Genomic DNA, 16,731 nt, shown 5'->3' with positions numbered 1-16,731 from the left:
GAATTCGGAAAGATACAGCCGTGTATATTGCTCTTGCATTGAGTTGATTTTAAATTATAGGGATAACAGATGGAGTTGTGGTTGCTGGTACATGTTGTAGGGAGTGATCGTCTGCGGTGGTTGAGCTGCTTTGGCTTGTCTTTCTAACACATACAGCCAATAAGGATTAGTAGGGCTCAATTTCTTAAGGACATAAAAGAGATTATGAGGATTGTTCGGGACCAATTTGTTATCAAGGACAAGTAATTTTTTTATTTATTGGTGTTTTATATATATATATATATATAAAAAAAAAAGAATAGTCCAAAATATCGAATTTGTACTAATCTCCATTCCTCTTCTTTTGAAAATTTCTCCTTCTTGAAGCCAATAAAAAGACGTCCCTATTACATTGATTGCGGGGAGATAATAAGAGAAATCAGGCATGGTTAATTAACGGACCGGTCGCACTAGTCTCCAAATGGAAGAAAATAATGCTTGATTGGGACAATCGTTGAAACCATTGAAATTTAAGAGTTGATCGGGTCAAATTGAATGACACCTCATCAATACAATTTAGCGGTCCAAACTCTATAACCCTTGACTTCAAAATTCCCTCCTCCTTTTTTCGCCACAAAAGTAGTATTTTCATTCCAATACTTAATTTATTTTTCTTTGTTCGGGAACAAGGAGTTTACTTCTCTTTTTTTATTCTATATGTACAAAGAATAAGGAATTCACTCCCTCGCTACAACTCAATGGAGCAGCTTGATAATAATTGATGTAAACTGGGACCAACAGGACAGATACGAGATGGTGGGTAGAGAACACAGAATGGCGCCTTATCTTCTCAGGAACCCCTTCCTTACCTGTCAAGGGATGGTTTTCCGCTGCGGTTGCATCATTATTTCGTAAACTTTTTTTTAAAAAAAAAATTTATTTATTTATTTTGATTTAAAAATAAATTTAAAAAATAAAAAAATATTATTTTTAAAAAAAATGAAATAAACAACAGTACTGTCACTCTCTCAGATACCCTCGAAAGGTTCGATCTGACTCGCACCACATCTGCACCAGTGGAGAGAGTTATGTGGCATGCAGGAGGTGGTAGGCCCGCTTATGACCACTGGAATGATGCTAGCTGCTTGATGTTTACTTGATATGGATAGTCAACAAAAGCAACTTCTAGAGTTACATGGTGCGGGCTGCATGCCTTGCCCCACTTAAGGGCTACGAGCCTACTAGCCTAGCTTCTGCACCCGTTCTTGGTTTACTTTGAAACGATTGTTTCTGCCTAGGTGGATGTTGTTCGGTTTCCTTCTCTAAAAGTAGAATTGAAGCAGTCAGAGACAGAACCTTTCTCTGTGGACTCTAGAACCAGAGTAGTAATTCCATTCCGACCAATCTTTTAATGTTGGACAATGGGTGCAGTTAAGGATTTGAAAAATGGTTGCCAGATTATGAGGAAAAAAACCACTTCTTTGTCTTTTAAGCACAAAACATAGAACAAAACCGACCGTCTCTTTTTTTCCTTTTCAAAAAAAATGAAAAATATGAAGTCTAAAATTAGAAAAGTTTTATCTGAGAAAAAAAAATAAATGAGAAAAAAATTAAGGAAACCAGCTCAGCAGTGGAAATCAACAATCATTGTTACTGGGACGAGTTCGAAACGAAAATCACGAGGATTGTCCACGTCGGTAGCGCATCAAAGCAACAGTCAAAGATAATGTAGTTAATATCATGATCAATCCGTATTAATCTGCCTAGTTAATCATTATCCGTAACTTCTGCTGTTATTCTTCTTTTTGCAACATATAAGCGTGTGAACATGTTGACGTAAGCAAAAGCAAGTTGAACGATACTATTATAAGCTATAAATCCACTTAAATTATTTGGTTATTCTTCCCCATATTATCTCCAAATCTTACCAGTTAATTATATATATATGAAACTTTTCCTCGGTGGTGACTCACCTTTTTTTATTTCTGTAAATAATAATAATAATAATATATGTGATCTACTTGATTAATCAGCTGCATACGGCAAAAGGCGATCAGGGATTTTGAGTACTCACTCGATGGTTGCTTTTTCGGGACCACAGACCCACCGTTTATGCTCTACGCCACGTGGAAACACTCTCTAACACGTATGCATCTAGTCATCTTGTTTCACCCTCATTCTTTATTATCTTTATCCTTTTATAAAAGTAAAGACACGAGAATAATTATCAGTACTCATCTTCGGAGGATACAATATCTCGGAGCTTCTGCCACGTCTTTCCAATTCCCTGTAAATAGCATTTTGTTTTTACAGAAATAAATAGCATGTGATATTGGATTTTCTTTTCGGAGCAATATATTTTGGATTCTATATATTCCCATTTCTCGAATTATTACCTCCACTCTCTGATTTTTTTTAAAAAAAAATCGACCAGATTAATTAATCTTATCTAGTACAATATAATAGCAACTTGATTAAAAAAAGAATCTCACCGTGTCAGGACAAAAGATCTTCACCTCAAATACTTCCTTTTATTTTCCCATGAATTTAACCAAGTCTTATTAATAATAATAATAAAAATAGCATGTGGTTCAATGTATCCTGCTATCTCTAATTTAATAGTCTACGCACTAAAAATCCAAACTTGTCGAGTTCTTGGAGCTTAGATCAAGTTCGGCTATTGACCCAACAGCTCGTGTTGATGATATAATGCATCCATTTGTACAGGGAACTTTCAACACTTCATTACTTCTAAATATATATATATATATTTATATAAAAAATACATAAAAATCTTAGCTAAATTTACATAAAAGTCCACTAATCACGCAATATATATATAAAAATCTTTATTTATAGACGAGTATGAATATTGTTATAAGAATGAAAAAGAAAGAAGAAAGAATGTGGTAATTTAGCTAAATTTCTTCAGCCATCTCCGTAACACTTTTTTTCCCCTTACGCGTAAACATTCAACTGGTTTACAACGATGGATCCAAAATCAATATAAAATTAATCTTTACTGACGCGAATAACCCAGCACTCAATTGTCTAGCCATTTGCCATCAGCCTGCTAAAGTTTTGGTTCTCGTGATGCAAGAGCTCATTAGTACTCTTTTTTTTTTTTTTTTTTTTTTCTGGGGGCACTCAGCTGGTTACTACTTCGTTAATTAGCTTGACATTTTGGTACTGGCGCTGTTGTGGTTGATGGTAATTTATTATTTTGTTGAAATCAGAGGAAATTGGCGACTTAATTTCCTATCAACATCCAAAAAAAAAAAAACGTAAAATGAGATCAATTATCCTTTCCTCTTCCGACATACCAAAAGCCATAGCCTCAAGTTTCTTAATGCTGTGGGGTCATCATCAAATATTTGCAGGCTATATATGTATTCATGTTTGCCCCCACTTCGGCATTAATTAATAAGAACGTACTAGTAAAACATAATTAATGATCATTAGGGAGTAGTAGCTTAATCTAAATCGCCTAAAGCAGATTAAGGACGCATCCAAATCAAAGATTCCCTGTATTGTGATTTCATCACAAACGTGTACCATCTTGATTTGCAATGTTAATTCAATAAATGTGACATGGCACGGCGTCGGTGGGAATGATGTGGCGTCGACATCTTAAGTCATATATTAAGTCATCTCCAACTGAAAAAAAAACCCTAGGGAGTGGGAAAGTGATAACATGTCATTCACACACACACACACATATTATGTTTCATTTAAGATAACCACAAACGTAATTTTTTATTGGAAAAGGCTGTAGAAATAAATGAGCACATGCTTTTGCTTTTGAGGCATACCACGCACGCACTGAGCCAATTGGGATTTGCTGACGCCTGAATAAATTTCCTCCGTCGTCAGGATCCTCTTTTACCCCTTTCTTTTTATCATCAAATATTAATTGTTCGGTTGCCTTGTGATGATAAGGGTGTGATACACACTTTGGGGTTAAACAAATGAGAGTGTTATCTCTAAGAAGAACAGGCCAAGTTTGTTTCTAATGAGGAAAAAGTGAAAATTTAGTGTACTTCTAATAGGCTTACATAAGATTGATCATCAAGAAAGCAACAAAAAACTGTGTGTGTGTGTGTATATATATATATATATATATATATATATATTCTTATCAAGAAAGAAAACGTTTTATCGAGAGTGAAAAGGATAAGCATGGGCAACTGTTTAAGAGATAAAAATCATGGTGGACAAATCACGCCCATTATTGAAAGCAACCAAACAGATGAGTTTGATGATGATTAAGAAGAGGAAAGCATATATTCATGGAACACAATAATCAAGATGTGCTAATCATACCTTTCCTGGGGCGCTGTTTATTTTTGCCTTTACCATATTGTTTAGCGGAATGATACCAAGAAGCTAGATATATAGCATTAATTGATCTCTCTGAGCTAATCCGGTAAATTAAAAAAAAAAAAAAGTTGAGCAATATTAACTTAAGTTCTTGATATGAATATCATTGTCACGTCCTAGCGATACGTGTTCTAACGCATTTAACCTTACTCGTCATTAACGTGGTCATGCAGGTTGGCACATCAATCCAATTTAGGTGGCTTCTAACTTGATATTGAGATAAAATCAGGATTAATTTATGGAATATAGTTTAATTGGTTAGATTTTATTTTTTTAAAAAAATTACTAATTCAAAACTTATAAATTTTTGGGTTACTGAAGGATTCCATGATTATTAATTTCAGGATCCGTGAGATTAATCAAGATACACGCAAGTTAAGTACCCAAACAACTATATTAATCTAAAAAAAGAGAAAAATATTAACATGATTTCATTTAGGGTCCGTAATTAGTGACTACAACAGGACGGGGAAATATTTGCTGTTTCAAGCGACAAAAAAAGAAGAAGGGGGAGGGAAAGGGAAAATTCTTCGAACAATTCTACAACACTCCTGGTGGAAAGGGAAGAATTTAGTTTAGAATCACATGTTTAAATTGGAAAGATCATGACCAACAGTCCCCGTCTTCCCATATATATATAGTTATAAAAAATGGAGTCCAGAACGATGTACAGAAAATGGATCGATTTATTATTAAGTTGCTAGCTCGGTCTCAATAATTAGTTAGTCGTGTTGACAATTTGTAAACAAAGCAAAATAATTGCATATCATCACGGGCATGCCATGCCAACTAACCACCACGAGGATGCTCTTCTTTATCTTCGAGCTATATCCAATTATTAATTTATCACTTAATTTCTAATAATTAACTCCTCAGAAAGAAGAAGAGAAAGAGAGAAGGAAATAGCACTCTTGAATTTGCATAACTAAATTATTCACATTGTTTTATGAGTGTGTTTTTGTTATTATAATATATAATTGTTTTTTAAACTGTTTTTTAATTAAAAATATATTAATATAATATTTATTTAATTATTTTTTAATTTTTAACATAAATACATTAAAATTATAAAATAACATTAATTTAATGCTTGAAAGCCACCCTATACCAAACTAGTACTTGGTTTAGTACCCTGATTGTTTCAGCAGGTGTGTGAATAAAAATAAAAAAAAGATGCTGAAAAGGGCATAACATCCACATAGATCCCAAATCAATCCAGTAAATGTAGTTTGCTAGCGTACGTGGTAACATTACAAATCATATACTTCATGTTCAATGCAATAATAACTCTCTCTCTCTCTCTCTCTCTCTAAGGACAGCCCTGCATTGGATTCACTCGTTCCCACTTGTAAGGAGAGGCAATAAAACAGAAAGACAGCTTCCCCGTATCACCACACAAGAATACCGTACATGTACGTTAGATTTTTCCCAAAACATTTTTTTAAGTAATAATACAGAACAGTGTTAAATTAAGATTAAAACTAGTACTATCATGATTTCCTGTTGATTAACCTTAGATCAGTGGATGAAGGAAATCAGGTGGAATCTCTAATCGGGACCCACTCGGACACAAAACCATAGCAGCGTAGCCAATAGTAAAACTCCAAGATGGTTTTATCAACTTGCCATGTGGGCCTTCTGGAGACCCAGGCTCGTCCGTACAAAATACCCATATTATAGCATCACTTTCGCCCCTCATGTTATTCGCTGATCTCCATTATTGATTATACGATGGGACGGGAGCGAAAAGAAATTGTGCTAAACCAGATTCTCTTGCCCACAATAAATAAATAAATCCCGGGTCCCTTGGGAGATTGAATCTATCTGCGACCGTTGGATCTTGATCCAATGGCCTGGATTAAGGGATGGTGGCGCTTGCATGTTATTAGTTACATGGAGCCATGGGCTGAATGCATGAACAAGCAAGTAAAGGGTAAAAAACAATCAAGAGGAAACCCACTTGGTGACAGGAAATGTCAGGCGTTGGTTGGGCAAAATAATGGAATGATGATATTAATGAGGGGAGGTTTTCGATTTGAGAGATACTAAGGTGAACCTAGCCAATAAGACAAACCGAAGTTGTAGGAGGGCGAATCGAATGAAGCCAGGTGTACTCTTACGGGAATTTCTTGTTGGGTGAGCCTTTGTCCCTCGTGTCTATCCACCCCCATCAACTTACTACTACTAACCAGCGAATAGCAATGGTTGTATTAATCTTGGCGAGGTCCACTGCCCATCTTCCTAGTGGGAAGAAAACCAAACCCAACAGAAACCCTATCCCTTTCCCTTTCCCAGCCCTCCATGTTTATCTGGACTGGATTCTAACTAATGGTAAGCAACAACAAATAATAGAGAAGATTTCGATGGAAGCAGCCAGATGTTTGTAGGTGTGGTATTGATTGTTTTTTAAGGTGTTTTTTACTTAAAAATATATCAAAATAATATCTTTTTATTATCTTTCAAAAATTATTTTTAATATCGACCCATATCAAGACCATTCAAAACCATTAAAAAAAATCCTGAAGGGTGTAGCTTAATTAATTAGACTTTAGATTTATTCCTTAGAGGTTATCGGTTCGAGTTCTACAAACCTCAGGACCACTGGAGGCTTACATAGTCTTTAACTTTAGGGCCTATGAGATTAGTTAATGTGCGCGCAAACTAACCCGGATATCCATGTTAATTAAAAAAACCATTAAAAGAGTTTGAGTCAGGCCTTGAGTTTGCTCCCCAATGATCACGAGTTCGAGTTCTCTCAAGGCCACTGGAAATTTACATGGTCGTTAACTTCAGGACCCGTGAAATTAGTCGAGGTAGGCGCAAGCTAACCCGAACACCCATATTAATTAAAAAAAAACTATTAAATTTTTTTTAAATTTCTAGATTTGACCGCCCCGTTTAGAAAGCAATGCAAACGGATGGGATAAGATATGAACTATGAAGTGTACATGAGAAGAAAACAAATTAAAACAAGGAAGAGGAGACCATGCTTGGTAGTCAGCAGTAGCAGCAAGGCTCGGGGGGATGAACTTAACTTAAAACACGGTCCACAATCATGTGAACCCCATCAACTTGTTGGCAAGGGCCCCACCCTACACACACACACACACACACACACACACACACACACACACACACTACGACCCTAACTCCATGAATCTTCCTAGTTCCTTACCATCTCCTCCTTGGGTTGACCCACCTCACCCACGTCCCCATCTCTCCCAAGACTACACAGTGCACCCCACCCCGTATTTCTTAATTTAACCCATAAAATCAAAAATCAAAATTAAAATTAAAATCCCAAAACTTTACCCAACACCTCTACCCTCTCTCTATATATATTCTCAAATCCTCAAACACAACCCAAATCATAACTCTAGTTCTAGTCAACAAAAACACCTCATCCCTCTCTGTCTCTGTCTTTCTTGCTCCTCTCTCTTTACAACAACAACAACAACAACAAAAAGAAAAGAAATGGATGGAAGCTGCGTAGATGAGAGCACAACTAGTAGTACTGATAACTCCATATCCATCACACCAACCTCCCTCACCCCTTCTCCACCTCCAGCTACCACAACAAAATCACCACCTGAGTCACTTTGCCGTGTTGGGAGCGGCAATAGTGTGATTCTTGATTTGGAATCAGGTGTCGAAGCCGAATCAAGAAAGCTCCCTTCCTCTAAATACAAAGGGGTTGTCCCCCAACCAAATGGTCGCTGGGGTGCACAGATTTACGAGAAGCACCAGCGTGTGTGGCTTGGGACATTCAATGAAGAAGATGAAGCAGCGAGAGCCTATGATACCGCTGCGCAAAGGTTTCGTGGAAGGGATGCCGTGACTAACTTCAAACAGGTTAATGAAACTGAAGATGATGAGATAGAGGCTGCTTTTCTGATCACTCATTCAAAAGCTGAAATCGTTGACATGTTAAGGAAACATACGTACAGCGATGAGCTAGAGCAAAGCAAAAGGAACCAAAGGAGTAACAATGGGGTAAATGGGAAGCAATACAAGAATACAGCAAACTATGGGAGTAATAGCTATGACCATGGTTGTGGCCGGGTGTTGAAAGCGCGTGAACAGCTTTTCGAGAAAGCTGTGACTCCAAGTGACGTTGGGAAATTAAATCGGCTTGTCATACCAAAACAACATGCAGAAAAGCATTTTCCTTTGCAGAGTACATCAAGCTGTAGCACTAAGGGTGTGTTGCTTAACCTGGAAGATATGAGTGGTAAAGTGTGGAGGTTTCGTTATTCTTATTGGAATAGTAGCCAGAGTTATGTTTTGACCAAAGGGTGGAGCCGGTTTGTAAAAGAAAAGAGCTTGAAAGCTGGTGACATTGTTTGCTTTCAAAGATCAACAGGGCCAGATAAGCAGCTTTACATTGATTGGAAAGCAAGAAGCGGGTCCAACCAGGTCCAGCCGGTTCAACCGATTCAGATGGTGAGGTTGTTTGGGGTCAACATCTTTAACGTACCTGGGATGGAAAATGGGTGTAATGGGAAGAGATCAGTGAGAGAAATGGAGCTTTTGTCTTTAGATCATCAGTATAGCAAGAAACAAAGGATCATTGGAGCTTTGTAACATTTTGTTTTCAGTGTTTTGGTTTTTGTCCATGTTTTTCTCTGCTTTTTTCTTGGCAATTTGTGAATTTTAGGAAGGTGTAGGGAGGGTGGGGTTTCAGGAGGTGGAGGTGTAGCTGCTGCAAGTTGCGCAAAAGGGTAATTGTATATTATTTTGTTACAAGACAAAAGGCTGAAGAAAGCTTGAAATTAGGTGCAACAAAGTATAACGAAAGAAAAAAGAAAACAAGAAATGGATGACTCTCAATTTGTTTATGTTCCACATCGCCTTTTGAACTGTTCTTTAATATTTCAATGTTTGTTATGTAGCATTATGGCTTCTGTTGGCTTTTCTGGTGGTGTTGCTTTCCTAAAATATATCTTCCGTGTTGACAAAATAATCTCATGCTTCATGATGAGATATGAGATAGAGATTAGGTATGGACGGCACCTTTGTCCTAAAACAAGCTCAGGCTAATTGGCTGATTATCACTATAAAATCTTGTCTCGATTTATAAGTGTTTTAACTTGGCCCCTAATCCCATTACATGTTCATACACACTTCCAGCCTACCTTTGTGGCACATGAAAATGATGGATATTTGTGGCACAAATAGAAGACAGCTCATCTTTGATTTTGCCCAGGAAGGACCAGGTCTAAGCTGGCAAGTGGGAAAACCTTTTACTTTTGAAAGCAATCCACAGGAAAAGTTAATTTTTGAGGTGATGGTTATTTAGTTTGAAAAATGATTTGAAGCTGGTTTCACGTTCATTACAGGCCTTGGTCTATGTAGCTTCTTATATAGTTAACAAGTGTCTTCAGAGAAATTCGAAGGCCGGTGTTGTTCTTGAGATATTTCTTCCAGAATGACTATACATATATAGAAATAGAAACAGCTCCAGGATTTTAAGACAGGGTCGGATATTTCAAACACAATTGATTTAATAAGAACAGACTTTACTTTTACTTTCTATGCAGATACAGGCACCCTGGAGAGACCCACCTATCCAGTGTGTACGGGAGCTTGAGGAAGTTCTCCTTTCATGGAGTTTTTCTATGAATCAAAGGGAAAAAAATAATAATAATGTAGGTTTTCTGGACCAGCTGAATCTTGATTTCACGGTCAAATTTTCTTTCTTTCCTTTCAATAAACAAGCTAGTTGTATAGTTCTTTTCAAATCTCGATGCTTGCCCTGATCTTAGCATATTAATCTTCTCATTACACGTTAAACCCTGGTGGTAGATGGCAGCTAAATCCGCTCGATACTGGCCTACACCGGTGGCCTAAAGGTCACTGCCAATTAAATAAGAGCTTTGACGTTGCTAATCTAATGGAAAAATGTCAAACCATGAATTATTGTCAACGAACAATATGGTAGTCAAAGCTGGTATTTTCAAAGAAATAAGCGTGACACTGTACAATTATCCATGGCACCCTCCAAACCACACAAGATCATTGACATTTCCATCACTTAATTATGGGTTTCCAGATACTCACAGATTTGATTCCAAGTCTTCTAGTTGTTAAGGAGATGCTAATCTGTTTGCAGTTTCCTCTGACACAGTTAATTTTCCCAGCATTTTCTTCCTAGCCACGTTCCAAAAATATGTGAATATGATTACAAATTCTTTGACATAATTCTTTTTTTTTTAATTTATAATTAGCAAGATACTCATAGATCCTTGTTAAATGTACCAAATCACATCGATTCCTAAATCAACAGTCACAGTAGCTCGTATAAAATTGTAATCAGGCTTGAAATTAAAATGATTGGATATAAATATTGGACCGACTAAACAAAAAGAGATGTGAGCTGGACTTGCCGGCAACTACGCGGAATTCTCCCTGAAGCATGCTTCGTAAGTTTTTGAGTTGAAGAAGAGTCAGTCCATTCACCGCATCCAACATAGCATAGAGCAATTAGCAATTAACCTCTGAATTAACAAGGGTCCATATTGTTTTTTTTTTTTTCTAAAAAAAAGAAGAGATTGCATATCTAGTCATACATATATACAAAAATTAAAAATTCAGAAATTATTTGGAAGTGAGACTTGAACCTAACGTCTCCCTGTCCTGAATCTCCCTTGGAGGCCAGGGCAAGTCTCTTACCATTTGCCCTGAGCTTGGTGGCTTGTCCATGTAAATCAACTTGACAAAGCGGCATCCCCCCATATGCTATTAGGGCAACCATAGATTTTCCACCCATGCCTAACGGGTTCATTTTACTTTTCTTTCAGGTATGGAAATGCAGAGCCAAACACCCAAGACCTTCTTGTCACTACCAAATCTACTTGAGAAATTCAACTTCTTTTTGGCCAATTTACACATGGGTGCTGAAACATGTCTTTCCACAATATGGTTTTGCCACGATTAAGGTGGAAATGCAGAGCATGCTTCCACTTTTGTTGGCCTGGCTAGTGTTGTTAGTAAAGTGAACAGCATGAAATTGTACCAACAAAATAAAAGAAGAAAACGGATGTGTCAAGTGCTCCCAGGTGAAATTTCAATGCATTTGCCATCGCACATTTTGAAGGTCAAGGAGTGTCCAAATATCACAATATTGGCCTTATAACAAAGACCCACAACTGGCCCAGACCATATTAAAATGGGTCAGTTGCAGAACCATCGGACCCATTAATCCATAAACCGGCCCCGCTCTCTCTCTCTCTGGTTTATCCTCGTTTCTTTCTTTCCACTCTCGTTGTCTGCTGGAGAGAAAAATGGGTTTTGCTGCTTCAATGTCTTCCCCTCCTCCTCCTCTGCAACTTTCCTCCTCCTCCTCCTCGTCATCATCATCATGGTCAAAGTCAGCTCTTTTCAGCGTGACCCCAGTTTCCTTTTCTCCTCCAACTGGTAAAATTCTCAAACTTTTGACTCTTTTTTACTAAATTCACTCCACAAAAATGCAGTCCTCCTCCTAAATGCTTTCAAATTACTAAATCCAGGAAAAAATGCACAGTATCGTAAACGACTCGTCGTATTGTCAAAGAGAGTTTCACCTCTAGAAGAGGGCATGAGAATCAGGAGGTACGCCTCTTGAAATTTGAAGTGATGATTGTGTTATGGTTACTTGCTTACTTTCTTGATTGGTTTGGCTGCGTGTTATTTAATTTTTGTAGAGAACGAGAGCTTCAAAAGACGGTTAAGTTTAGAAAAAGGCCACCATTGAGGCGGGGGAGAGTATCGCCAAGGTTGCCAGTGCCCGATGATATTCCAAAGCCTCCATATTTAGGTTCAAATGAGTTGCCAGATATTTCTAGTGAGCATCAGATTCATGACTCTGAAGGGATTGTTAAAATGAGGGCAGCCTGCGAGCTTGCTGCTCGCGTTTTGGATAATGCTGGCAAATTGGTTAGGGTAAGTAGGAGCTCCCTTATGTTTTATGTTTTTGTTCTGTTTAGATGCCTATACTTTTTTGTTCTTGTTGACTTTGAATGATTTGGTATTTTATGTTAAGGTTTTGGTCCTTTATCTAGTAATGTTTAAGTCTATGTTTTGATAGTTAGTCAAGCAAATGTTAAACAAATTTCTCACGGGATAGAAGCCATTGTATATGCTAGTGAACACTTTCAACGATGCAAAGCTGGAATTTTAGCAAAGCAAAATGTCCCATTTCTTACTTTTTTGAATTTTAGTTAATTTTCCTGACTTCAAATTCCAATCTTTTAGCATTTCTGAAGTGTTTGTGTCAACTGCAGGGTGATTCTGGTTTTCATATGCTTGTCACGTTGGTTAAATAATTTTCTGGAAAACAAATGTTTACCCGTCAATTAATTATAACAAATTTCTTTAACAGTCATTAAACAGTCAAAGCCTTTGCTTGACGTCATGGTCAGTTGTTAATTGACTTGTTATCTAGGTGTTATGCATGAGCATGCTTTGATCAGAATTCATTGCAAATGACTTTTATGCCTGCTTAGGAATGCTCACACTTATGCAATCTGCCACTTTCCAAATTTGAGCTTATTAAGGACAGGCCAGTATTTTGTGTGGTTATCTTATTAAGGACAGGCCGGTATGCATATTAATCCTATGATATTATTGTGTGGTTATCTTATTAAGGACAGGCTGGTATTTTGACCTTTCAACTTGCTGTCACTTGAACACCTTTGAGGTTTTCATGTTCCTGTGAATAGAAATTCTCTTCAACTTTCATGCATTGAAATTATGCTCTTAAGGTAGAATAGAACTGGAAAACAGAGATAAAAGCTCTCATTTTCCCCTGACATTTCCTTACAAAATTGGTTCTTTTTTTTATGATTTTGGAGGAGGATGTTTTCTGTTTTTTTTTTTTTTTCTATTTATCGCTCTGTGTGTGTGTGTGTGTGTGTATAACCCTTTGGGTATGTTTATACTTAGTGGCATTTGATACCAGAGATTTTTAAGATTATATCCTTTTGATACGGCCTTTACTTGTTTCTTTATCTCAATCAGCCATCAGTGACAACAAATGAGATTGACAAAGCAGTGCACCAGATGATCATTGATGCTGGTGCTTATCCTTCACCTCTTGGTTATGGAGGATTCCCAAAGAGTGTGTGTACATCAGTTAACGAGTGCATGTGTCATGGAATACCTGACTCCCGTCAGCTGCAGGTCTGTTTGTTGCTGCTTGTTTAACATGCATGTGGATCATTTCTAAACATTTGTTTCTGTGCAGGATGGTGACATAATAAATATTGATGTGACGGTCTACTTAAATGTAAGTTCCTGATTCACCATTTTATCATTAACTTGGGTGGTTCCTTATACACAATATGTTTCCCTTTGCCTACTAGGGCTATCATGGAGACACTTCAAAAACATTTCTGTGTGGGAATGTCAATGATGCTCTTAAGCGTCTCGTGAAGGTGAGTTATATTTTGTACAAGTAATAATAACAACAATTTCTCTTTGTTGATAGCTTTGCAGATTGGAGCCATGACTATTTGACAATCTTTAATTAATCGATGAAGTTGTACTTCGGCAACTGATACCTGCTTTGGCAATTTTTGTCAAAGAAACCTGCATATCCCTCTATATTGATGATATAATAGATATTTGAGTCCTTTTTTCTGTTTTGCATTCACCAGAAATGTTATTCAGGCATTGACCTCATTTATACCTCTTGCTGCAGGTGACTGAGGAGTGTTTGGAAAGAGGGATAGCTCTATGTAAAGATGGTGCTAGTTTCAAGAAAATCGGAAAGAGAATTAGGTATTGTGGCTGTTTTACCTTTTTTGGTTGGAATGGGAAGAGAACAATTTTACTGTGCTGGCTTACTATATTAGAATCATGGTGTGATATTCATTCTCACAGTTTGGTACTCACATAAAATAGCCATAGTTTACAGGTCATTAGCATTTTTTAAACCTGATTAATTATTAGTTATTTATTGTGCACTATTTTCATTACTTTTAATTTTTCAATATTATTTCATTTCCTATTTCCCAGAAAATTTCTGATGTTTATCTATCTAGTAAAATTACTAGTACATGAGTGGAATTCAATGCAGTCATATTCTTGTATATGTATAACAAATCACCAACCAAACGCAACCTCTTTTGAAGGGTTGAGTTCAGTTAATTCTTTTGACAAGGTTGAACCTAGTTCTTTTGCTTAAAAAGAATAGAACTAAGTTTCTGTTACCTTAAAGCAAACTAGACTTGAGGATCATTTTTGAAAAAAATTCCACTGGATAGAGTAGATCTCTCAAGTAGCTGATATAACTGTAGGTATAATTTGGAAAACCAGTTGAAACATAAAAGGGAGAGAGAACTGGATTAGAGACCCATTCACAATGCAGCTACAATTCATTTGATGACAGCTTTTCATAGTAATTAGTCATCATTTCTTTTGTTTATCATTTCCTAGATAATTTATATGATTATGAGTTAAGCAATTGGATTACCTAAACCTACTTTCTCCAGATCGGATGATTTGTTACCAAGTGTTGTGGTTGGTTGTGGACTGATCAATGGTAATTGGTTTATTTATGGAAAGTTTTATGGAAAATTTATGAAAAACATAAAACTTGTGAAGTTATTGTCTGATCATGTCATTTATCAATTATATTTTTATCTATAGTTAATTGTATAGTAATGGATTTTTCATGATTGTATTTGCTAAAATATCACCTGAACTTGATGGATTTGTCCGTAGGTGGCGAGGATAAGAACTTCATTCTTATGTATTTGTTATTTGATGGCAACTTAAACTTTTTATAACATTACACACTTGGATGATCGCAGTGAGCATGCTGAAAAATATGGTTATGGTGTGGTGGAGCGTTTTGTTGGACATGGTGTAGGGACTGTATTTCATTCTGAACCATTAATACTACATAATCGTAAGTATCTCTTGACAAAAATATTTTACTATCCTGCTTTTTTTGTCCATTTTTTTTTAAGTTTCGAGGAGGTGAAGTTGAAACATTTTGTATATGGTCCAGTCTGTTTCTTCTGCGCTGTGCTTTGCACTAATAACTCAAGAGGCCTCGTGGCTCATGGGCATAGTAGCAGTATATCATCCTTGCTTTATGAGCACTACTGGACTAATTTCTGTCAATTCTTTTGCCGGTTGAATATCAAACAACAAACTCAAATCAATTCAGCTAAGCCTTAATCTGAACTATTTAGGCCTATCCCTTTTTTCTTTCATTTTCCCTACTGATAATCCATTTTAATTTTCCAATGTTTAGAAAAGTGGAAATATTTTTATGGACCTGTTATTATTCAAGGATAAACAAATGGAATGCCTTCAAATGCATCATCTTTGTTCAAGTCAGAGATGGACTGAATTTTTTTTGTCTACAAAGCTTCCTTGTGTAGTTTCATTAAAAATCTTTTTTCACATGCTGTTGAACATTCATCCTAAAAAATTCGCTAATTTTGTCTAATTGTCTGTCAGGCAATGACAGGCCTGGCATCATGGTTGAAGGTGAAACTTTTACCATTGGTGAGTTCATTTTCTAAATTTCCAGAGTTGTTTGCCTTTATTTAACAACTGTAATCTGTAATCCTTGCTTTAGTTTTTCACATATCCATTATTATTTCTTGTTTTCTTTAGTTTGATCTGCTACACATTCTGTAGTGCATTTCAAATATGCTTTTTACTTGTCGTACACAATTTCCTTGCGCTGAACCATGCTGTGTTTGCATCAAGGAGGACCCAGAGTGACATTACTAATCTAGCTACCGCTCAATTATCATATAGCAGTACACATTTCACGATCCTACCCTTATCAGTGTTTTCTAGCTGAAAATAGAGTATATTTGGCATCTTCCGTGATTTTGTGAACAAAATGAAATTGTCAGGACATTTTAATTAAACCTTGCGCTGTTCTATAATTAGAGAAATTCCTTGTGTCCATGCTAATCAGATACATTTCTTTTCATTGAAGGGGGGAAAAAACAAGTATAATGCTGAACAACTGTTATTTTGTTTCATACCACCTTTATGCCTCTCATTTTAAACCTTTTTCTACAGAACCAATACTTACAATAGGAAGCACTGAGTGCATAACGTGGCCTGACAACTGGACAACTTTGACAGCTGATGGTAGTCCTGCAGCACAATTTGAGCATACCATTTTAATTACTAGAACTGGTGCGGAAATTTTGACAAAGTGTTAAATCATTGTAATTTATTATATTTTCGGCCCCAATATCTTTTCCTCGCATTTTTTGAAGTAGATACTGTAGGATCCAATTCTGGTTTTATACATGTGGGTTCCTCTAATGCTTGAAATTTAATCATTCTAGATTGGTAAAGAAGCAAATCTTGATTTGAGAGGTTCAATTCCTAAGGACTAGGCAAACAATGCGAGTC

At 36.5% G+C, this 16,731-nt stretch overlaps 2 protein-coding genes across 3 annotated transcripts; both read left to right on the top strand.

Annotated features, from left to right (window-relative positions):
• The first annotated feature begins 7,716 nt into the window (after positions 1-7,716).
• Positions 7,717-9,204, top strand: LOC133705850 (AP2/ERF and B3 domain-containing transcription repressor RAV2-like). Its single transcript, XM_062131248.1, has one exon. It carries the CDS (start codon positions 7,834-7,836, stop codon positions 8,941-8,943), a length of 1,110 nt encoding a protein of 369 aa, XP_061987232.1. The 5' UTR covers positions 7,717-7,833; the 3' UTR covers positions 8,944-9,204.
• A 2,354-nt stretch (positions 9,205-11,558) lies between these two features.
• Positions 11,559-16,641, top strand: LOC133705502 (methionine aminopeptidase 1B, chloroplastic-like). Of its 2 annotated transcripts, XM_062130754.1 has the most exons (10): positions 11,564-11,775; positions 11,868-11,949; positions 12,042-12,279; positions 13,357-13,518; positions 13,583-13,624; positions 13,701-13,772; positions 14,039-14,118; positions 15,153-15,250; positions 15,811-15,858; positions 16,390-16,641. In XM_062130754.1, exons 1-10 carry the CDS (start codon positions 11,643-11,645, stop codon positions 16,533-16,535), a joined length of 1,101 nt encoding a protein of 366 aa, XP_061986738.1. In that variant the 5' UTR covers positions 11,564-11,642; the 3' UTR covers positions 16,536-16,641. The 2 variants fall into 2 exon arrangements, with proteins under 2 accessions (XP_061986739.1, XP_061986738.1); XM_062130755.1 differs by lacking the exons at positions 15,811-15,858; positions 16,390-16,641 and adding an exon at positions 15,353-15,687 and having other exon boundaries at positions 11,559-11,775.
• Positions 16,642-16,731: the final 90 nt, after the last annotated feature.

This window comes from Populus nigra, chromosome 10 (assembly GCF_951802175.1).
Source record: "Populus nigra chromosome 10, ddPopNigr1.1, whole genome shotgun sequence".
Classification (NCBI taxonomy): domain Eukaryota; kingdom Viridiplantae; phylum Streptophyta; class Magnoliopsida; order Malpighiales; family Salicaceae; genus Populus; species Populus nigra.
The sequence above is the reverse complement of the archived record's forward strand: the minus strand, read 5'-3'. Positions and strand labels throughout refer to the sequence as shown.